The sequence below is a fragment of the Paroedura picta genome, chromosome 13 (genome assembly GCF_049243985.1).
Source record: "Paroedura picta isolate Pp20150507F chromosome 13, Ppicta_v3.0, whole genome shotgun sequence".
In the NCBI taxonomy this organism is placed as follows: domain Eukaryota; kingdom Metazoa; phylum Chordata; class Lepidosauria; order Squamata; family Gekkonidae; genus Paroedura; species Paroedura picta.
Window position 1 is genome coordinate 35,542,662 of NC_135381.1, and position 22,866 is coordinate 35,565,527.

General features: G+C 46.7%; 1 protein-coding gene and 4 non-coding genes across 5 annotated transcripts; all 5 read right to left on the reverse strand.

The window, feature by feature from the left end:
* Positions 1-889: 889 nt before the first annotated feature.
* DKC1 (dyskerin pseudouridine synthase 1) lies at positions 890-20,953 on the reverse strand. Its single transcript, XM_077307903.1, has 15 exons — positions 20,819-20,953; positions 18,999-19,063; positions 17,719-17,805; positions 17,108-17,199; positions 15,572-15,756; positions 15,371-15,435; positions 13,265-13,391; positions 12,654-12,784; positions 10,835-10,978; positions 9,642-9,762; positions 7,073-7,191; positions 5,576-5,682; positions 5,149-5,212; positions 2,844-3,002; positions 890-1,909 (listed from the first exon to the last, which is right to left on the reverse strand). The coding sequence occupies exons 1-15, from the start codon at positions 20,832-20,834 to the stop codon at positions 1,844-1,846; spliced, it is 1,548 nt and encodes a 515-aa protein (XP_077164018.1). The 5' UTR covers positions 20,835-20,953; the 3' UTR covers positions 890-1,843.
* LOC143823281 (small nucleolar RNA SNORD83) lies at positions 6,720-6,796 on the reverse strand. Its single transcript, XR_013226443.1, has one exon. It is a non-coding gene; the product is annotated as a small nucleolar RNA SNORD83 (small nucleolar RNA).
* Positions 8,074-8,323, reverse strand: LOC143823287 (small nucleolar RNA SNORD17). The gene has a single exon (XR_013226449.1). It is a non-coding gene; the product is annotated as a small nucleolar RNA SNORD17 (small nucleolar RNA).
* On the reverse strand, positions 12,492-12,624 carry LOC143823285 (small nucleolar RNA SNORA36 family). Its single transcript, XR_013226447.1, has one exon. It is a non-coding gene; the product is annotated as a small nucleolar RNA SNORA36 family (small nucleolar RNA).
* Positions 12,879-12,954, reverse strand: LOC143823282 (small nucleolar RNA SNORD83). Its single transcript, XR_013226444.1, has one exon. It is a non-coding gene; the product is annotated as a small nucleolar RNA SNORD83 (small nucleolar RNA).
* Positions 20,954-22,866: the final 1,913 nt, after the last annotated feature.

Consider the following 22,866-nt stretch of genomic DNA (forward strand, 5'->3'; position numbering starts at 1 on the left):
ATCCAGCAAAGGATAGAACACCTTCTTCAGGAGCCCACACAACTGTACCGCCTGGTCCAATCATTTGGAAATTTGGCAGGTTTTTGAGGCAGTACCAGCAGCTATGGTTCTACTTAAAGCAACTGCCTGAGATTGATTCCATCATATCTTGTGCGGACCATAAGAGAAGTTGGTTTCATATGCCACTTTTCTCTACCCAAACGAGTCTAAAAATGGCTTACATTCACCTTCCCTTTCCCAAGAGTCACCCTGTGAGGGAGGTGAGGCTGAGAGAGCCCTGATATTACTGCTCGGTCAGAACAGTTTTATCAGTGCCGTGGTGAGCCCAAGGTCACCCAGCTGGCTGCATGTGGCGGAGTGCAGAATCGAACCCGGCATGCCAGATTAGAAGTCCGCACTCCTAACCACTACACCAAGGATAGAATGGTTTCCATACAGTACAATGGAACCAGTAAAATATTAGAACCCCCCCCCCCCCCACACACACACGATTCACATACCATACTGCTCCTGGGATTTGAGAACACTGTAAAATACCATTATTTTTAGAGTTCACTATATGAGAAACCAGAACATTCTGAAAAGGGAGTGGGGTACGCCCCTAATCAATGTGTACAGAAGGTCCCCCCCGGCATCTCTTCAGCCAGCCTCAAAAATTTTTTTCTAGACTTCTAAATTAAATTCATTCAAGTGGAAACCTTTGGCTGACCATGTTGATTTTGCCCCAGCCACTCTATAGCAATGGTTCTCAACCTTCCTAATGCTGTGACCCTTTAATCCAGTTCCTCATGTTGTGTGTCTCTCTCCCCCCCCCCCCCCCCGACTAAGCTAAATCCCCCTTTGGGAAACAGCCTCGGCCATACACTGAGACCACAGCAACAGACACAGGTGTTTGCATTTTTTTTTAATAGAAAAAGCACATTGCCTCCTTTTAAAGCCAAACATGGATATGCTACCTAGCAATGGAGAAGAGGGAAAACCAAGGGGCCGACATTACCCTAGCCCCAGACAGTGGCAACAGTGCTCGAGTCCTCTGCAAATTGGCAAAGGGGGAGCAGCTTGCACTCCCCCCCCCCCCCAGCTCAGCCCTTAGCCAGCAGGACAGTTTCCTCCTGCTGCTCCTCTGGGGTTATAACTGGCCAATGAGCAAACTTTGTCCATGCATAGCTTCAGATTCCCTTTCCAACAAGAACAGGAGGGTACCAGACAGCCTGACAAAAATCCCTGGAGGCAAAGAAAAGGGGAACTTGCAAACAACAGATAAGGGAAACAAGTCTGAGGCATTGTCACTACCAAAGCGTATGGTTCCTGCTAACAAAAGGGATTTATTTGCTTTAAAAACAATCAAAAGGGGGGAAAAGGTATCCTGAGAGGGAAATGTTTGGACTCCATTGATTCAAGAGAGTCAAGGCAAGCAAAAGGAGGTCACCGGGAAAGCATCAAAAATAATGGGGAGTTTCTGATCATTTGGACATCCAACAGCCCCTCCTTTCTCCTTGCCCCCACTAACAGGCTAAGCACCTGAGGCCATTCAGCAGTTATTACAAGAAGAAAATGTGGACTTGGGAGGGGAGAGAGATCATGGAAACTCTACAGGTGCTGCCAAATGCAAAAGTTTCCTTTTGTTCCACCTCCCGGGCATTCCTCCTCAGGAAACAGGCACAGTCCGCTGGGTAGCCCAGCTGCCCCAATTTCTCCAGCTGTCCTTACAACAGGACAGAGGGGGCCTGCCAGGTACGTGATACGTTTGAGCAGCCGAGTCTCTGCGCGCTGATCCAGTCCGCAGCTTCCTTTAAGATCTTTCAGGCTCCTCAGTATGATCCAGGCTGCCTGCTCTGGCTAGTTACTCTGAACTCTCCTCCACTTGTTTCTTTTTCTTCTTTTTCTTCTTCACACTTGTGTCGCTGACCTGGGGAGAGGCAACCACAACACATATACAGCTAGCTCATGGCAACTGGGGCCAGGGGCTCTGCCAGCATCTTGCAACTACAAATAATAAAGAATTTTTAAAAAACATGCCTTCCATTCTGTCTACAAAGGAGTCCCCACAAACCCATGACTACCAAAGCCTGACAGGCTTCAGGCTGGTTCATATAGGCATGGTTGGCGCCCCAAAACCCAATTCCCTTATCACTGGATCCAGTTCACAAATTCAGGAACAATTTATAAAGTACAGCAGGGAAAGAGAATCTATGTTTTTGAAAGCTACTTTTTGTCCATGAGTTTTGGGAGCTGCCATTCACAAAAGGATAGCTCCATGGATGCTATCAAGTCGCCAAAACGATGGTTTGTGAAAGAATTACCAGAAAGAATTACTAGCCCTACTGCAGAGTAGGGCTGCAGTACTAGGGTGGGAAAATACAGGTGCCTCTGCTCTGGAAGAGGCAAACAGCCGTTTTGATACTGGCAGAAGGATGCAACACCACATTTCTTTCCTATCCGGAGCAAGATGGCGTGTGCATGCAGGCAGAGAAAGAGAAGCTGCTGCAACAGCTCTAAAAAGCAGCAACAATGAAAAAGGGCAGGGACCTCGGAGTGACTGGTCTCTCATGAGTAACCGTCTTGCCCAGGGGTAGTCAAAACTGCAGCCCTCCAGATGTCCATGGACTACAATTCCTAGGAGCCCCTGCCAGCATTCGCTGGCAGGGGCTTCTGGGAATTGTGGTCCATGGACATCTGGAGGGCCGCAGTTTGACTACTCCTGGTCTTGCCCTTTCCTGATGTAGTGAAACTAGCAAAGCACATGCCTGAACGAGCCTGGACCTGGGAATTTGTGTGTAATGGCAGGCATCAAGAGATTCCTTCAAGAGCTTCCTTCAATATTGTATAAGAAACAGTCATACCACTTCAGCAACCTCGCTGCTACTCTCTGCAGATTCCATCTTCCTCTTCTCTTTCTTCTTCTTCTTCTTCTTTTTGATCTCTGCCTGTGGCTCTGGAGAAGGTGGGGAAGAGGAGACTTCCTCTCTATGTTCTCCATCGCTCTCAATCTCCCTCTTTCTCTGCAAAGGAAAAAAAAAACATCACAGAGATCAATCACTGACCAGAACAGAAGATGCTCTTGAGGGGCCCCTGCTTTCGCTGGACTCCTTTCTTCAGATAGTCTTCCCCTCCACTGTACAGCTACAGAAACACAAAGGAACTTGCATCTCCAGCATATGACCTCTGCTCTACGTCCACAAACCAAAGACTATGGATCTAACTCCAGAAGGGCTTCAAAGGTCATGTTGCAGGGATCAGCCATGCAAAATAATATCTGAGAAGTGTACTCCTGTAGATGGTAAGTTTAAAAATATTGGGTTGCTCAAGTAGCATGTGTTTCTTTTCCCCTTAACAACAGGTTTGTCTGTGAACAGCTGGAGTAGCTGAGGCTGGCCAGGGACTCTTGCAGAATACCTGGGAGCAAAAGAGGCTTTTTGTACATAAGCAGTTTTAGATCATAGAATCAGAGTTGGAGGTCATCTAGTCCAACCCCTTGCTCAAAGCAGGATCAGCCCAAAGCATCCTAAAGCATCCAAGAAAAGTGTGTATCCAACCTTTGCTTGAAGACTCCCAGTGATGCCCAATTAGATGTCCAATAGCACTATGACTCCAAATACACCCAATGCTTTACCTGACCAAAATACTGCCCTTGCCGAACACTAACCCATGCACGCTGGTGGGTTTTTCCTGGGGTACCAATGGGCTGTTGGAAGCTCTTTAGGGCAGTGACTGATCCAAAGGGACTAATTGGCTGACAACCATCACCCCTTATTAAGATAATGTATATGCATTGTCTCTGGAGAATTCCTCAAGGTAGCTCACAAAGCAAAGTAAAATGCCACCGAATCATAAAAGGTCAGAATTCTCGAAACAAGTCCGCATAAACATTCAGCCTAAAATATTTTGGAAGCAGACCGTAAAAACAGCCTTAAAGGATGAAATCCCACAGTTAAAACGCCGTTTAGAAAAGCAACACACTTGCAGGGCAGTAAAGGGGGATGAAGGACAGGAAAGGAGGTTGCCGGGAGATCCTCAAGAGGGGAGAGCATTCCAAAGTCGAGTGGTCTGAAGCAGCAGAACCAAGTTTGAGTCCAGTGGCACCTTTAAGACCACCAAAGTGACAAGGTGGCTCAAGCAGAGTCATCTGAATCTTAACCCTACGGCTGGGCAGAGACGGTCCAAATAAGGAAGCAGACAGAGTGCAGCTATCACTGGCTCACTTCACCATGAACCTGGGCATGATCCTTGATGCCCCCGTCTCTATGGAAGCACAGGTCACAGGAGTAGTGCGGCTGGCTACTCCATCTACCCCAGCCTTTTTTAACCTTTTGACCATGGAGGAGTTCCTGAAATAATTTTTCAGGGAGCCCCATAAGTGATGTCAGCTGGCCACACTTCCCTGCCACCAGAAGTGACATCAGCACCCTGCTTTAACAGGCAGGCTTAAGTTGGACTGAGGGAGGAGGCAGCAGGTGGTTTAAGGGGGGAGGAGATGTGCAGACTCTGCCTCATCCCGGGCACAGAATCCACAAGAGATCTCATGCTTTTGGGGGGGCGGGGCGCGATGTTCCCTAGTGATGTTCCTGAGTCCATTAAGGCTGGAGGGGAAAGGCCGCAGACCCCCTCCAGAGCTCCTGTGGATCCCAGCATTTTGGACCAATTGGAAGTCTCCAAAATGTTTTCAGCCCCACATGCAGGACATTACAGCAGTCTACCCAGAAACCAGCCTACTTTGGCCACCTCATGAGTAGGAAGGACTCCCTGGAGAAGAGCCTAATGCTGGGAGCGATTGAGGGCAAAAGAAGAAGGGGATGACAGAGAATGGGGTGGCTGGATGGAGTCACTGAAGCAGTCGGTGCAAACTTAAATGGACTCCGGGAAATGGTAGAGGACAGGAAGGCCTGGAGGATCACTGTCCATGGGGTCGTGATGGGTCGGACACGACTTCGCAGGTAGCAACAACAACAACAACCCCAGAAATGATTGGAGAGCAGACTACCACAGCCAGATCACATTTTTCAGAGAGTGCTCCCACTGTGTGTGACAACTTGCAAGGCACGTGGACTCTCATCTCCACTCCACAAACCCACAGCAATACCAACGGTTAGTGTCCAAATAGTCCCATGCAAAGATGAACACAAGATGCCAAACACTCCAAACACCAACCTTTGGTGCCCTCTCTGGCTGCGCTTGGACAGCTTCCTGCGTCACCTCCTCCTTTGCAGCAACCCTAGGGGGAAAAACGAGAATCTGGTTGGTGTCTTTTGGCTGTTACTCTTTTATGTATTTGGGGAAAGGAGACACCTCTACTGCAGACTGATGTACAGAAAGCTGGTAGCCACACCCCATTGCAACGGGCCAGGAAGCAGCTTTCCCCAGTTTCATTTAGCAGGCTGACTCCCTCTAGAGCCACTGACAGGAGGCTAAAAAGGGATAACTGCCTGCTCAGCTCATTCAGACTAAGCAGCCCCTGCTCTCCCCTCTAGGCACAGCCAATGCCCTCCCACTAACACAACAGGCTTCAGAGGCCCAACGTGTCATGCGGAACTGAAGGCCAAGGGGACAGCAGATGGTAACAAACAGCAGGCATTACCTACTGTAGTCCACGTACTCCTTCTTCCAGGACTGTGGGGTTTTGTCGTTTGGCTTGCCACGTGTGTCCAACAGGCCTTGCTTGATCATCATCTTCTTCTGAGATGCCTGAAGAGAGAAGAAGCAGAGTGGTTCGACTACACCAGCTAAGGGTGATGAACTCACGTTCTACCTAGCGCAGTGGTCCCCAACCTGCAGTCCGGTGCCGGGCCGCGAAGACCAGGGCGCCGGGCCACGGTTCCCTCTCCCTGCCCCCCCCCCGCAGTAAAAAACTTCCCAGGCCGCAAGCTTGCGGCCCGGGAAGCTTCTTACTGCGGGAGGTGGGGAGAGGGAATCAGGGCCGCGCATTGCGCATGCGTGGGTGTAGCAGTTGCCCTGCTGGTCCCCAGCCGAAAAAAGGTTGGGGACCACTGACCTAGCGTGAGTCTTGTCCTAAAACTGGCACGGGAGAACTGGCAGACTGTTTTGCCAAAGGTTACTACCCAGGTGGATTCATTGCTTTGCAGTGAGCAGAATGTTCTGCAGTGCATATCAGACCATACGTTTTGGCTGCTCCAGCACTGCCTCCAAAAACAGCCCTGAACACTGTCTCTATCGCTGTGATCCCCAGCTGAGAACAGAAAGCCTCTTGGAAAAGGGCCACCCACATCCTGCCCAATGACTGGTAGCCATTTCCACAGTTTCAACAGAAGGAAAAAGTCACAAACTGGCGATGACGAAGTGATTTAATGTTCAAAATATTCAAAACTTGTTCTGCATCACTGCTATAGAGGAATTACACATAGTGATGTTAATATGAATCACCTCCAACATATATGACTAGTTTGGGAATGAATTATATACCCAAGAAATTATAAGAGACTGTTATTTCTAGCAAACATTATTAGAGAAGATTTAGATTACAATGTTGAGAATTCAGTGATGAAGGAAGCAAAAACGGAATACCTGGGAATCCGTTTTTGATATTGTTTTGAATGTTTTGAACAATAAATCACTTTTGCCATTACGAGCTGGAGACTTTTTTCTTCTATTGTATCACGGCTGACGGGTCTTCACCTGCTGCATTATTTCCACAGTTTTAGCAGAAATGTATCGCAGTCTGTCCCAGGGAACTGTAGGTGGTTTTCAAATCCTGCCTGCTCTAGAGCCATCAGTCTTGGGTGGTAGATGGGTGTCATCTCTACACAGAGTGCTCAAAAAGTCTACAGTGACATCATGTGGCTCAGCAGAGAAACAATCCACAAGCAAAATAAAACTGCAGCAAGAGTGCCAGCTGGTTTACAAATAACGGGGTAGCCAAGATCTTGGCCTTCTCACTTACACAAAGCCAAAATTACAAAGAGGGAGCCAGACCACCAGCAATTGTCACAATAACGATCAGCCAGCAGGCAAATCAACGCCTTTAATGCCTGCCGTGGCACTTGAGCCAAAGGCCTCTTTGCTGTAATCTTCTGCCCCAGCTGCAGGCAGGTTGACCCAGCCCACCTGCAAGACCTACCTTTGGGCCAAGCCCCCACTTGCGAGGATAGGTGTCCCTTTCCATGATCACACGTTTGATCTTCGCCACAACACCATGGTCGCACGTGGAGATCACTGCCGTCGTCATGAGGGCAGTGGCTGCCGGAAGAAGACAAGCTTTAAATCCGAAAGCAGTACAAGTTTCTGCATCACCAACACTCAGGCTATGTCCATGCCATCAGCTATCTCAGTCTCTAAATTCTTGTTAATCCTCTGCTACAGGGGTAGTCGACCTGTGGTCCTCCAGATGTTCACGGACTAGAATTCCCATGAGCCCCTGCCAGCAAATGCATTTGGGAATTGTAGTCCATGAACATCTGGAGGACCACAGGTTGACTACCCCTGCTCTACTAAACTGAGGGAAGCCTATGGATCCTCCTTCCTCTGTCACAGCAGGTCATGTAAGCATCAGCTGGAGACTTAATTTCTCCGCATTTAGAAGCCATGGGAGAAAGGTTTCTGTGAAACTGCTTTTAACAAGATAAGATACATTTAAAGCGTAGCTAACAAAGAATTGCACAATTCAGCATAGTTACACAATTTTCAATTATAAATGGCTTAAATCTTCCACAAGCAAAATTATAAATCCACGCTATACCAGAGGTGGCGAAACTGTGGCTCTTCAGATATCCATGGACTACAATTCCCATGAGCCCCCGACAGCATGGTAGACCATGGACATCTGGAGCCACAGTTTCGCCACCCTGCTCTAGACTAAGGCAAGGAGCTACAAAGTCCTGTACCCAGGGCTACCCTTGCAGGTACATGTTAGTTTCTGCCACCTGGAAGACAGGAAACAAGGTTGAAGGGTACTGACTGGACAGGAAATTTCCATTAGGAGGAAAAGTAAGGTACAGAAATGTGCTACATGTAGAAAGTGTTCCCCTGTACATGTTTGAATAGATCATGAAAATAAATGGTTGTTTTTTTTCTTAAGTGGATGTCCTGCCACTTTCATTATGTTTGTCATCAGAGGAGTATGTGATCAGACAGTTTCATTCTTCTTGGCTGAGGCAGAGCCCCACAGAAAGGAGCTCTCGCCCTGCTGGTTCTCCCCAGGCCCTGCCAGCAGCCAGCCTAACGTCTCCCCCCAGCCCCCAGCAGAACACTGCAAGGCTGGGAAGGGTCAGGAGGCCACAGAGCATCAAGACCCTAGAACAGGGATCTGGATGTGGCAGGAAGGGCAGAGCAGCAACACTCAGAGAATGGATAAACTTTATCATCACTTCACACACTCCGTGGGCAGGTGGGCAAGATGAAGCACTCTCACCTGGGCATAGGAAATAAGGCATTCCTCTCTGCACTCAGGCCCCATTGAAAGCCATCATATGTGCCCTGAGAAGGTAAATATACTTGGTAAACTGCCTTTGGCAGCTGCTCATCAGGGACAGTATGGGACATGCAACCACACCATTATTATCCATCAAATACACTGGCCACTTGGCCCCCTCTGAAGGGTCATGCCAATAAGCCATGAGAAACAGCAAGACACAATGTGCTTGATTGGCCACTAGGTGTCACTCAAGTGCCACCAGTACTAACCAGCGGCTCCACCAGAACTAAAATCTAATCCAGGGGTAGTCAAGCTGCGGCCCTCCAGATGCCCATGGACTACAATTCCCATGAGCCTCTGGCAGTGCTGGCAGTAGCTCATGGGAATTGTAGTCCATGGACATCTGGAGGGCCGCAGCTTGACTACCCCTGGTCTAATCCTTGCCATTTCCCAAGGAAACTGCTGCCCTTCCCAGTTGTTACACAGATACTGCTATAAACCACCCTGATATGGTACCCTGGGGAGGGGCAGTCATATAAATCAAAATAAAAACAAATAAATAAAGAGTGAAAAAAGGATGAGGACATTGATAGGAAAGCATTTTCATTAGGGGAAGAAAGGAGTCTTGAGCAAATGAAGAACACAGCATCAAAGGAAATGGCTTTCTTTGATCAGATTCTAACCCTAACACCCTAGCACAGGCTTTCTCAATCAGGGTTTTCCAAAATGAGTGGGAGTTAATTCATTTTAATATTCTTAAACGTTAAAACCGTTTCAGGTGATATGACCATATATGGTCATGTTGACCTGCTCTCCCCCTCCCAAAATGGCCAATGATTGGCCTGGAGGAGGTGGGAAGGGGAGGATCTGCAGGTGGGCATGTACACAGCTCTGCTTCCCAACCATATTCTGCACAATTGCACTCCTGGGCTTTCTCAAAGCCTGCGGAATGTTCCAGGGGTTTCTCAGTGGCAAAAATAGGTGAGAAAAGCTGCACCTGCAAATCAGGCAATGCTTTCGTGCTAGTAGTTACAACAAAGCAAGTCTAGGATGGGCCTAGCAGCTAAGTGGTAGAGCACCTGCTTTGAAGGGCTCAATCTCTGGGACCTCTAGTCTGAGGATCTCACAGTGAGGCTGGGAAAGACCTTTCTCCAGTGGGAAGGCAGCTCTGGGCGAGCGGAAAAAATGAATGATCTGTCCGAAGCAGTTTCCTGGGGCACTGGAATTCTAGCTACAACACTCAGTCTGGAAGGAGAGTTGCCAGCCGGCCTCCCACCTGTGCAGATGGCCTCTCCTTTTGTGGTGATGACAACGATCTCCTGGTTGACCTCAATGCCGTCTTCGTATCGCAACAGGCCAGGAAGCATGATCTTGGCACCGTAGCAAATAGCATTTACCTGAATGGAAGCGCAGAGGAGGAAGGCTTAAGTCTACTCATTCTTGAAACCTCAGAAGATTTACCCAAGCAGATGGCACTGGAATGCCCTCTTATTTCCACTAACGTACCCTTTGTTTTCCAGGAATAGCTGTGCTGGTTCAGTAATGCCTTAAGAGAGGGGTAGTCAACCTGTGGTCCTCCAGATGTCCATGGACTACAATCCCCACGAGCCCCTGCCAGCATTCGCTGGCAGGGGCTCCTGGGAATTGTAGTCCATGGACATCTGGAGGACCACAGGTTGACTACCCCTGCCTTAAGACATCAACTAAATTCTCAGGGTATAAACTTTCCAGAATTAAATCTCTTTTAATCAGACAACAGGCTTTCTCAACCAGGGTTTCGTGAAATGGGTGGGAGGGAATGATTTTAATATATATATTTTTTAAATCCGTAAAACATTTGAGTGATATGACCATATATAGTCACGCCGATCTGCCCTCCCCCTCCCAAAATGGCCAATGATAGGACTAGAGTAGGTGGAAAGGGGAGGAGCCCCGGGTAGATATGTACACAGCTCTCCTTCTCAGCCATATTCTGCACGATCACATTACTTCTGGGATTTCTCAAAGCCTGAAGAATGTTTCGCCGGTTTTTCAATGGTTCATAAGCCAGGAAAGGCTGAGTTAGATTCCCAAAAGCTTGTTTTGAATCCAAGATTTTTGGATTCAAATCTAACTCAATGCCCTTATGTGTGACAGACGCCAAGAATTGTACACTTCAACCACAACGCTTGCAGAAGAGCTCTGCAACAGCACTTCTCTAATACTTGCGGCTTTGCCAAAATTACTTCTGCAAAGTAGCTTGACTTGCAGCTCCCAGCACTTGTGATTGTGCGTGCTTTCCCTCCCCCATTCCAAAAGAGAATCCCTTCAGCAACAAACAGCAACACCAATCCAGTAATACGAAAAGCAAACACAGGACCCTGAAGTCTGAGCTTGTGACTTTCCCAGCCTGGAAGTACCTCCCTGCTCAATCTCCTTAATGAAACAAAGACACTGAAATGCCATTGATAGGAAGCTTTGGGCACTCACTGCACTGTCTTTCATAACCAGCCGCTTGTGGGACGTCAGTAGCTTCTCTAAGGGGAAGATCACCCTCCGGAGGTAGGTCTCGTCTTTATTGTTGTCATACTGCCATTGAGCATCCAGCACATCATGCATGGTCACCAAATGGTCCTAGAAGCAGTCATTCAGAGTTTGAGAGATCCAATGGAAGGGGGGATAGACTTAGCACATCATCATGAAACAGGCAAACATGAACATACACATTCACACTTAAGCCAACATGCACGAGACACACAGTTGCAATGGGCTAAGTGTTTATCTTGCTATTCGAAGCCAACTACTAGCATTACAGTCTCTAATTTTGCTAAATTGTATGATCTGTAATAGTGAACTCTGATATCATGGCTGTGGAAGCCACAGCACCTATCACTGTATTGCTTAATGTCCGCTTACAGGTTCCACAAATCATCTCATTAAAATGAAGAGCTCCTGACTTTCTTCCACCTCACCAGAGCGGAAGAGTTTGGGAGGAAATGCCTTTGTATCTGGAGATAACTCCCATTCAGAAACTGCTGCTTTCAAAATAGGATGGTTCTTGGGTTAGAACCTCCCAACTAGGGATAAGTACGAGCCAGTAAAATGCAGTTTGAACCAAACCTAGACCTTGCTCCCGGCTGCTCAGCTGTTATGGTCTGTCTTGTACTGTCCCTTTTAACTGTGACTGCACTAGGCAGCACGAAAAACAGCTGAGCTGGTGAGGAGCAATTTCCCCACCAACAAACTTATGGTCTGCACAAAAGAGCCTGAATCTGGGCCAGCAGGGAGACTTCTCTCCACGGGCTCAGCTGTATTGGACTCTCTTGTGCAGTCCCTTTAAACAGGGCAGCACAGAAGAACCCATTTAAAAATACCCATCTAAAGGGACTGCACAAGAGAGCGTGAAACAGCTGAGCAGCGGGGAACACCTCTCCACCACTCAACTGTTGTTGTAGGAAACAAAAATCAGGTGTTTATAGTCCATTTAAACCTCTTCTTGCGGTTCCAATAAAGATGCAACATGAACTGCCACTGCTTCAAAAGTTAATGCAAGTTTGGGATGGTAGACATGTCAAGAACTTCTGTTTGCAAACCACAAACAGGGCAAAATTTTTGATTAATTTTGCTTCATGCTTCAGTTTTTGCCCTTCCATACTCCTCTAACATTCTGCAGAACAATGCCACATTTTTAGATTGGGCACATACTCTCCTCCATGGCAGCCATTCTGTGATGGGTCATACCCAGTTCATAGCAGCCATTTTATTGTTGTACTTGCTATGTGTTCTAAAAATTACCAATGTGCCCACAGGTTCAACAAGGTTGGTCTCTAACCTATGGTATCTTCTCATAGTTCCTCCCAAAACAGCAAGGGAAATCAATCTTCATAAGAAAAGGGTCACCAGTTCATGCTTGGTGAGCATCGATGGTTGTTATCTCTTCTCCTACCCAATGGACTACTGAAGGCTTCATAATTCCACAAAGTGGTACAAGCAGAGCAGAGGCATGGCAGTGAGCCCCCTGTGCTCTTCTGGAGCCACAGGACTTCAGTAGAAGTCTGCTATCACCTGTGTTTTTCTGACCTTCAAATATCCAACAATATAGTCAAGGAGCCCATGCAGCACTTGATCTCCATGGGCTGATAGGCAATTGTGTGGGCAAGAAGAGGCAGCTGGCAAGAATGAAAGCTGTCCACCTTCCTCATTTCCCCACTGCATGCTGTTCCAAAGTTTAATTACCAGGCCAGGGGACATAGCTCTGGACTGAACTCAACACTTTGGATGGAGACAACCTCGGGCTTCTACAACACACCTTTTCTCCCATGACTCCAGAACGGACTCGCCGGAGCTCCTGCATCTGTCCTCCAACACCCAACAATAAGCCCAAGTGGACACACAGCGTGCGGATGTAGGTGCCAGCTTCACAGCTCACCCAGAAGATACCTAAGGATGGGTATGAAGGAAAAGCAGATGGCACAGTCAAAGAGTTCTGTTGTTTTTTGCAAAGACCCCAATCCCATTAAGATGCACCTGAGACAGCCATCAGCATTGGGTGATAGATGTGAGTCATCTTTGCACAGTGTGCTAATGTCATCTATTTTACATCATTTGGCTGAGGGGGAAAATGCTCAAAAAATTAACAAAAAGCAGGACCTTGTTTAAGCAGATCTGGAAGCCCAATTAAGGTTAAAGTATTCCAGATGAGACTTCCATATTTTAAGCTTATAATGAGGGAGACCCTCCTATCCAGCCCAGAAAGGGAAGAGTAATTTACCAATCCCTACAAGCTCACCCAAGATGTGACTTGGAAATAAGTTTTTAAAAAGGTATTAGTCACACGACCTCCTACCAGCAAATAAGAGGAAGCAACAGTCCGTCTCCCCCATCCTCAATTCAAACTAGCGTGTTGGTCATTCTCCTTACCCAATCTTCTTTCAGGATCGAATTCTATCAATTTGCTCTCGTAGATGGTTCGGACTCTCAGCTGCCTCTTCACTGCAGCAATGAGCGGCGGTCGCTGGAAGAGGGCCCCTGTCAGGGTTTCTATTGCCTACATGTGGAAACAGACCAATGAGCAACTGTCATGCTCCTCGGCATATGCACTTCGGAAAGCAGGGCCGCTTTGGAGACAGACCTGCCGGCCCAAAGCAAAAATCCCCATAAAAAAATAGCAGAAGCACGGCCATCCAAAGCGTATTCCAGCTGGCCGCTTAAAAGGAGGCCTTAGCTTTCCTGCTCTGTGCTCCTGCCTTTGCCTGGGCTCCTCCAGGGCAAAGGGGAGGAGGGAAGGAGGCATATCAATGGCTACGCTCCCTGTAGGAGCCCAGTTAATCATGCAATGATTTTTATCTGCAATTACATGCAGCTTGCTAAAGTTTGAAGGGAAACAGACAGGCAGGATCTGCCTTACCTTTCCCATTCTGTGTTCCTGCCTTTGCCCAGGATCCTCTGTGACAAAGGGGATGGGGGAGAGAGGCAGATCAATGGCTAGGCTTCCTGTAGGAGCCCAGCCAATCACTGCATTGCATTTTGCACCTGCCCATGCGTTACAATGACAAAACCTTGCAGCTGGGATGGGGAGGTTAGCCTATAGAGATGCAGGTTTGGGGGGAAAAACATTTCTTGGTCCTTCACAGATTTTTCCTTTTTGAAAATCCTCTGTGCATGGCCAAGAGGCTGACGGCTGCCTCGCTGACCTGCTGCTCTGGTAGAGTAGATAGAGTCTGACTCCCAAAGAGTGTGCTGGGTCTGACTACTGCTGTGCTGAACCTTGGAGGGTCTTCATCGCTGGAGAAGACATCAAATTGCTTGCCTGAAGGACTACTTCCGATTTTTTTTCTTTTCCTTTCTCACTTTTAATTACACTTGACTTGACTTCACTTCTTATTTATGAGCCAAACTATCCCTTGGGTTTCTAGCGGTGGAGTGAGATCTGGGGGTGCTTCGGATTCACTGTTTTTTTCCTCCTGTTTATTTCTTTTTTTTCCCTCTGCTCTGGTGGGTTTGTTGACTGAGTGCTGCTGCAGCCTGGGGGGCAGCACTATTTCTTTGGTTCTTCTTCTTGGGTGCTGCTGTTCTTTGTCCTTTATATTTTTAAACTTTAATTCATTCTCACTGTTCCCTGGGGGGGCACTGCTTAGTTCGTTTGGGGGGGCTCTATTAGGTTTTCCCTTCTAAAGACAGAGTACCAGAGGGCCCTAGAGATCAAATCTAGGCCCCTCAGTCACCAAAAGCCACCCCAAATGGGAATACCTCTCCCAAATTGGCGAGCCTTAGAGCTCGTGTAAAATGCAAGAAGGAACCATTAGTTCTCAGGGCATGCCCAGGAGTTATGGGAGAAAGGGGTGAAGACAGTGGGTGAATGAGGAGCACTTGGTGCAAGCTGTTAAACGGCAGCCTGTGATCTGTAGAGCTGGGTCTGATTCCCCACCCCAGTGTTCAAGGTGTGGACAGCCGGGAGGCTTTGTTTAACTCCTGTCAGAGCTATTCTGTCATAGCTCTCATCCCCACCAGGCTATCTGGTATGAGTAGAGGAAGGGAAAGGTGATTGTAAGCCACTTTGAGACTCAGTCAAACTGGGCTTACTCAGTCTAGCTGGGCCATGCAAGTCAAGTCAAGGTTCACATACTTGCCGCTGAGTTAAACTTCTCAGAATTATTTTTTTTAACTATACTCAAGTCCCCAGTTGTCACAAGGTCTGGATTCTCTGCCAGCCCTCTTACCACCTCAAGTGGAAAGCAAAATTACAGGCGTATTAAAACACTCAATTCCAGTAAGTTCTGAGCCATCTGATTTCTGCAGCTCGCACCCGCTATAAATTTATTCACTTTCTATTGCAGCCCTCTCCCACTCAAGACATTCAGGGACATTTCTAACCCTTTGACATAAACTGATGAGCATCTGCACCAACCGTCACCCAAGTAAATTTAGTAAGCCTTTTAGTCATCAATGATAGTTTTGAGCTCAGGTTTTCACTTACGACAGTGAAGGGGCTAATGGAGCCCAATTCCCTGCCTTGCAGAGACTTACCCTTGAAAGCTGAACCTCACTCTCAATTGCACTGTGCAGCCGAACGATTCCCACATACTCTTTGCCTGGAAGACGACAAAAGAGTAGTCAGGATGGGCTACTCAAATTTTATTGTTCCACCATCGTGTGGGTCAGTACATTGTTTCAACGCCTAATGAGACATGCCTTTCCTTTGAAAAGAGATGAAAGCGGTTGATGTACCTGCGCTTTGCTGAGACTTCACCAAGCGTGTGGCTCGCTCGATGCACACAATCAGGCACCCTGTCACTTTGGGGTCCAGCGTCCCGCTATGGCCGGTCTTCTCGACTCGAAGGATACGGCGGATCCAGGCCACCACCTCATGGGAAGAAGGGTTGGAGGGTTTATCCAGATTGATGAAGCCCGTCCTGGGACAAAACCATAGTGAATGATACCAAGTAGATCTGTAAGCATCTCTCACAGCCCAAGGATTCCAGGCAGGTTTGTGACACTAGTTTTGCACAAAGGGTTCAATGCTTGAGTTCTGGCAGATGAGCCGGCCTTTGTTCAGGAACAGATCATCTGCTATTTTTGTGCCTGGCCATCTTCTAGCCTGTCGACTAACAAGCAGCGTTTCCCACTCAGTGATTTACCAAACACAAGCAATCCTTTAAGAGGAAAACACTGACTGAGAAATACATTAAGCCACTAGTTCCCTTGTGCATCTGGAATGTTCTGCAACCAGCACACAGTGTAGCCTCTCTGTCCCCTGAGGCCAAAAACATAGGCTGCTACAGAAGACTTGGTATACTGTCAAGAATCCAACAGCACCTTAAAGACTAACAAAATTTGTGGCACGGTATGAGTTTTTGTGAGCAGTGGCTCATGAAAGCACCAGACCTGGCACAAATGTTCTTTCAAGTGCTCCTGGACTCTTGCTCTTTTCTATGGCTAAAGGTAAAAGTAAAGGTATCCCCTGTGCAAGCACCAGGTCATGTCTGACCCTTGGGGTGACGCCCTCTAGCGTTTTCTTGGCAGACTCAATACAGGGTGGTTTGCCAATCCCTTCCCCAGTCATTACTGGGTACTCATTTTACTGACCTCAGAAGGATGGAAGGCTGAGTCAACCTTGAGCCGGCTGCTGGGATTGAACTCCCAGCCTCATGGTCAGAGCTTCAGACTGCATGCCTGCTGCCTTACCGCCCTGCGCTACAAGAGGCTCTTTTTTATGGCTACAGGCAGACTAGCACAGCTAATTGTCTTAGATAGTATGTACTACCAGTACCATTAGATTATGTAGCTCAGTAGTATCTGAGCCATATTATTCCAAATAAAGTCGTCTTGGTACTGACAAGGAAAAAAAATAAAGAGTCCAGGATCTTCCCATTGTGCCCAGCTCAAGCTGTAAGCCTCCCTCTTCCTAGCCACAGTCCGCAACCTTGCTGAAACAAGAGGAAAATGAGAAACCAGGCCAGTATCCCCCTGCATCTTGCCCTGATCCATGTCTAAAAACTGCCTCTCCAATTACAAAATTTATATATTAAACTCTGCATACTGCACAGGGAGCTCCCAACTTTGGTTGGGAAGTAGGATAAATAACATTCGAACAGCAAGACTAAAATATAATGTTGTTAATTCTTTCCCCCCTGCATCTCCAAGCCTGGCATCCTAATAGAAATGCACTATTGCCTGCACTCATGGGGACTGCATAGTAGTGCAGCACAGTAACACAAAAATCACATGGAATGGAGAGTGTGCTGAACTTCCTTGGAATCTTACCTTACATATTCAGCAATATCTCTTTTTAAGGGATTACATCCAGAAGGAAGAGGTGTATAGTGTGCCGTCCTCACATTCAGCTTGTCAAAGTTCTATAAAGGCCAAAGCAGACAAAAGAACATTTTTATCCTGCTATGTAGCCTGTTATAAAAGAGAGGACATAGCACAGAAACCTCCTCCTTTCTACAACCATGCATACTTCAATTTCTGTCTGCCAGCATGGTCTACCTCGTACTTAATGAAAGCTTGACATCTCATGAACAATGAGGAAGTTCTCACTAAGCTAACAAGTAGCTTATTCCTTCTCAAAAACTAGAAGAGTTGGTTCTTATATGCAGCTTTTCTCTACCCGAAAGAGTCTCAAAGCGGCTTACAATCGTCTTCCCTTCCTCTTCCCACAACAGACACCCTGTGAGGTAAGGCTGAGACAGGGGCAGCAAAGACTTGGCTCTCTACCGGAAATCACATTATTTTTAAATAGCAGAATCAAAGATACAAATATAAAAAGTTCTGAAAACTAACTGGAACATGAACTGCACAACCTGCCCATTTCCCTGTAAAAGTCAACATTAAGTTCTATAACTGAACAATCTATTTTGGAGACTCTTTACCTTGAGAAGCAAAGGCCACTGCGATGTGTCCAGTTGAGCTACTCTGGACTCGGGTTTGATAAGGAATTCTTCTGTGCATTGTATATCCTACAAAAAATAACTTAAGGATTAATAATAGAGATTTGAGTGCAAAGAATGTCAGGTGCTCTTCTTGCAAACATGGGTTCCGCAAGGCCTGATAATATACAAATACCCAATGATAAACAAATTCCTCAGAAGTGCCTTACATATCTGTACAGGAGACCACAATTCCAAACAAGACTTTTTATGAGCACTTAGAAGAAAATCTTACTAAGCAAAGAGGATTGTAATGTGTTTAAGATTATAGGTTTTGCCAGGAAATTAAGAAGCTACTGCACACACAAAGAGGAAATAAGGGCTTCGATTTTCAAGTTTCTTTACTGTGCTCCAAAAACAACAATGATTTTTATTTCTATCCCGCCCTTCCATATCACTCAGAGCCCGTAGCAACAATAACATCACATACAAGTTAAAACTTTTTAAACATTTACAGTTATTACTGATGCCCCCAAGAACCCAGAATTTTTTTTCTTTCTTTTTTTTGCAAGGAGCTAATTATTATGCTCCCCTCCTACTTTCACCAGCAAAGCCAGATCATTCTTGGTGGATATTTTAGTCCTCAACCACAGGCCAAGGCTTATTTCACCTCCTTCAGGTTGGGGAGCCTAAGCATGTATTGATCCAAGGATCTTAATGCTCTTGTGCGATTATAATGGAAAAGGCTATCAGCATGCTGTCCCCGATAACATTGATGGTTTTAAAGGTCAACATCAGCATCTTGAACCTGATTCAGTCTCCAATCTGGAGCCAAGAACTGGAACTGGTGTGGAAGGAAAATGGGGCATACTATATAGGGTCACAGAGGAGCATAATAACCAGTGGCTCAGATATACTGCCAAATGAGCTTCCAATGATAGAAACAAGCCACATTTGGAACTGCCTATCTCCTCTGCTTTCCTGTTTCTATGGAGAAGAGCCCCTGGAGGAAGAATAAAGGCTATTCAGACATCACAGCAATCCACAGCCAACACAAATTGGCGTATCTGACTATGGCCCACTGACTGACATATTAATGATATATTAACTCGCAATAATGATATGCCACCGAAGGTCATATCTCAATTATGCAAAAACAAAGTAGGAGCAGCTCAGGTACAACACAATCCAGTAGCTAAATTATATTTTTATCTGCCATCATATATAGCACATAGAAACATTTATTTGCAAACTAAATATGCTAAAGCAGCATAGAAACTCACAGCAACATCTTCATCAGGCAAAGATTTCTTCTCTTTTTTCCTCTTGTGTTTCTTAGAAATAGAGCCTAGATAAAGATAGATTACAGTCAGAAATCTCTGCAGGAAACTGTCATTAGAAATAAACTTGGCAGTACCATTAAATTACTCTTAAATGGAAGGTGCAATTAATGTTTCTCAGAGCTTACTAGAGGATGATTAAGTTTTTATATCAAGCTTACACTTGCCTTCCTCTCCCCGCAACAGGCATTTTGTAAAGTAGGTGGGGCAGAGCAAACTGAATAGCCAAACGTCACCCAGCTGGCTTCAAGTGGAGTGGGGAATAAAACAGATCCTCCAGATTACAGCCAGCCAATTTTAGTCACTACACCATGCAGTCTCTCAGTTCACTAAAATGTGCACAAGACAAAACAACTGATCGGTAGAACAAGGGAAGGAACTGGTAAAAGGACCACACAGTTTTCTCCTTTACCATTCTGATCAGTAGTTTTGTCTTGTGCACATTTTAAGAGCTAAAAGATTAGAGCTATTAATAACCAAAGGACCTTTCAACTGTAATTTAACAACTTTTCCTTACAACAGTACACCTTTCTCATTCCCCTCCCCTTTTTTCTTTTACTTCAGGCTCTTAATGTTAGGAGTTGGGACATACTTCATGGCTCCATCTACCTTAAAATCGGAGTCCGCCCTGAATAAGTCTTTGTTGGTCTTAAAGGTGCTACTGGACTGATTTTATTGTGCTCCTTCAGACCAACACCGCTACTCATCTGAATCCATCTACCTTGTAAAAGCTGGCATGAGTTTTATGTTGATAGTGAAAACTACCAGGAAATACTGCACTGAGTACTGAACCAGGGCCCTTCTTTCTAACACCACTAACTGATGCCAAGCTAGCCTATTTCAAATAATTCATTCTATCTGTGCACCTATCTCAAGAAACTAGTCCCCCTCACCCATGCAATTACTGCTGCTTTTTCTCTCTCCAACCGCAAGTACCCACCTTCTCTTATTTTGCCAAAACAGCCCAACTGACACCATTTCAAAACAGCAAGGGTAAAAGAATCCAAGGTTAAAGCTTCTGCTACACAACACTTGCAATGAAGTGATAGCAAGCCAGGCTGCCTAGAAACCGAAAGCTGCAGTCCACGTGTAGCTGAGACCACGTGGAGCGAAGGAAGAAGCTGCGCTCGAGTTACCAGGGCTGGGTAAGCCCTTTAACCAGATATATTCATTATATATTCTTTAAGCAGCCTTATAGAAGATGGCAGTGGCGACCTGCACCAATAAAAGTGTGTTTCTCCTGGCCAAATCGCTGTAATTCTGAGCACGTTAAATGACAAACCTATGCACGTAAAAGCATATTAATAGCTTTGCACAGCCAAGGAACGATTCTGGCAGGCAGGCTTCTCCGAGTATTCAAGCTAGGCTCATCCTCTGGGATGCCGACCATCGACTAAGAACTTTCGGGGTGGGGGGAAGGAAGCAACGAGGACCTGCCTCCTAAATGCTCCTTTTCCAAACCATCCCCAGATTACGGGGCATATACAAAAGGCATCTCCCACAAAAAAAACCACTGGGGTAGAACCTCCCAATGAAGCCCCCGCAGAGCTGAGTCCCAGCCAGCGACCCCGGCCTCCCACGAGGTCCGACCCCCTGGCGCCTTCCCCTAAGGGCTTCTTCCTTCTCTTTGGAAACGAGTCCTGCGGGGAACTAATAAGCCGCTGAGAGGGAAGGGCGCAGACGGGGCCTGCAGCCAGCTTCCCCCTTTGAGAGAGGCCGAGCCTGCCTGGCCAGCGCGGAGGGAGAGAGAGAGAGAGACCCACCTGGCCCGTCCGCCATCTTGCCCTCGCCACGCGCTGCCTCACGCGCGCCCAGCCGCCCGCCCGCTCGCTCGGACCGGAAAGGCGCTCTCCGCCTCTTCCGGTTCCCGACAAGCACCGCGCGGGCGGGAGTCCGAAAGGGGGTGGGGAAAGGGGTGCAGGACAACGCGGGGAGCCTCCACTTCCGGCTTCCGTACGGCGGTGGTGCTTCGCTGCGGAGGGCGGCAAGCCGCGTTTCTTTTCGCGTTTAGAAAGGGAAGCCGGCCAGTTGCAGGAGGATCCTTGTCAAGCCGAAGCTGGTCTATTTTTAACACACACACAAACACATTTATTTTTATATTATTGTTATTATCGTTGTTATTAATATAAACATTTTAACATCTCCCTCTCTGTCTATATATATATATGTCGTATAATCCAGCATTTTCCATTCGAGGTGAATCATGACAGATTTAAAATTGAATATTCATACATAAGGATGTCATACAAATATTTCATACACAAGGGTGTCATACAAATATTTAGTTTAAAAGAATATAATACAACCCTCATGCTTTTGGAGTTCCCCCTCCCCAAATACGGCTTCGTGCATTTGATGGTGGGCATCTACAAAGTGTCTGGATAACTGGGACGGATATTTCAGCAGAGGGAATTTGGCTAAGTGATGCTCCCAGTTCAGGCCAAAAGGAGGGGAGAAATTATTATTCCAAGGGAAAATTTATTCCAATGGAAACGTATTCCAAGGGCCAGAAGGCTCCATGTTGGTTTTGTTGTAACAGTTTAGACTTGTTGAGCACTTTATGTCTCCTTTGCTGATAACCATTAACAGTTTTAATCACTAGATAAAGGGTTTTATATGTTGTTGGCTGCCCTGTGCCTGCTTGTGGACAAGGATGGCCTATGATTCAAATCAATAAATAGGACAAAGTAGAAGCTGGAATAGCATGGAGTGGGCATTAAATAAGTATCAGAAAAACAGCGGGATGCATTGCAGGCACTTCAGAAAAAAAATTAGCAATGGAAAAGGAAGGACAGTAAAAGCTGGAACAGGTCGGAAAGGGCATTAAACAAATGAGTGCTGCAAAAAAAAAACAGTGGGATGTATTAGGGACATGTGAAAACAATATTTTAGAAATAAAGCGAAACTCTCACACATTTATTAACCTGTTCTGGGACAAAATCCCTCCAGAGTAGGCCTGAATGGGCATTAAATAAACAAGAATATTACAGAAAAATAGCGGGATGCATTACAGGCACTCAAGGACAATAATTTAGAAATGAAAAAGTGGAACTCCTCCCCAGGTGCCTGTTTCTTGGCCAGGCTGATTAACATTTGAAAGGTGGCGAGCAACAGATTAACTGCCCCTCCCTTCTCTCCAGACAACACAGGAAAAAAATCTGTGTCCATTTGAAATAGCAAAGGGTGGGGTGGGGGTGGGGATTTCACCATACCTCCCAACACCGTATTGCCCATGAATTGCACTAAAGACATCTGAACTCTCAAACGATGTCTAGTGTCCAAAGCAGCACTTTTCTACAGGGGAACTGATCCCAGCCGACTGAAGATGAACTATCATTCTGGGAGATCCCCTGGAGGCTGGCATCACTTCTCAGGAGGGGCCTAGAGCTCTCATGGGATCAGACAGAAATCTGTCACAAATGGACTATAGTGGAACAGTGAAATCAAGGTAGGGACAGACAGAGTGGGGTGGGGATTTCTGTTCAAATCTGAAGGCGACCCAAGTTTGCAGGGTAAAAACCCGAGGGAAGCAACAAATCATGAAATCCAAACTCCGTTGGAGGACAAAATCCACATCTGTCCCTTTAAGGATGCCCTCTGGATTCTGTGGCTGTTGGGGGTCACAACCACAGCAGTACTGCCAAACATTCCAAGCCTTGATTGCTGGAAAGCAAAACAGGGCTGGTGGGAGTAGACTGGGGGGCCAAAACAGCCTAGAAAGGCCTCTGCCCCAATCACCAATCCCCCGATGGAGGAGGCCTTGCCCATCAAAGGCCCAGGAGCAACTTCTGGAGATTCACAACTGTCTGGA

Bases quoted from the DNA above. Each gene is read 5' to 3' on its own strand.
- DKC1 (XM_077307903.1), bottom strand. The intron at 17,200-17,718 runs GTAAAGAGTCTC...TGGCCTTTATAG, and splicing joins AGTGGCCTTTGCTTCTCAAG to AACTTTGACAAGCTGAATGT. The intron at 3,003-5,148 runs GTTGGTGTTTGG...TTTCCTTTGCAG, and splicing joins AGCCAGAGAGGGCACCAAAG to AGAAAGAGGGAGATTGAGAG.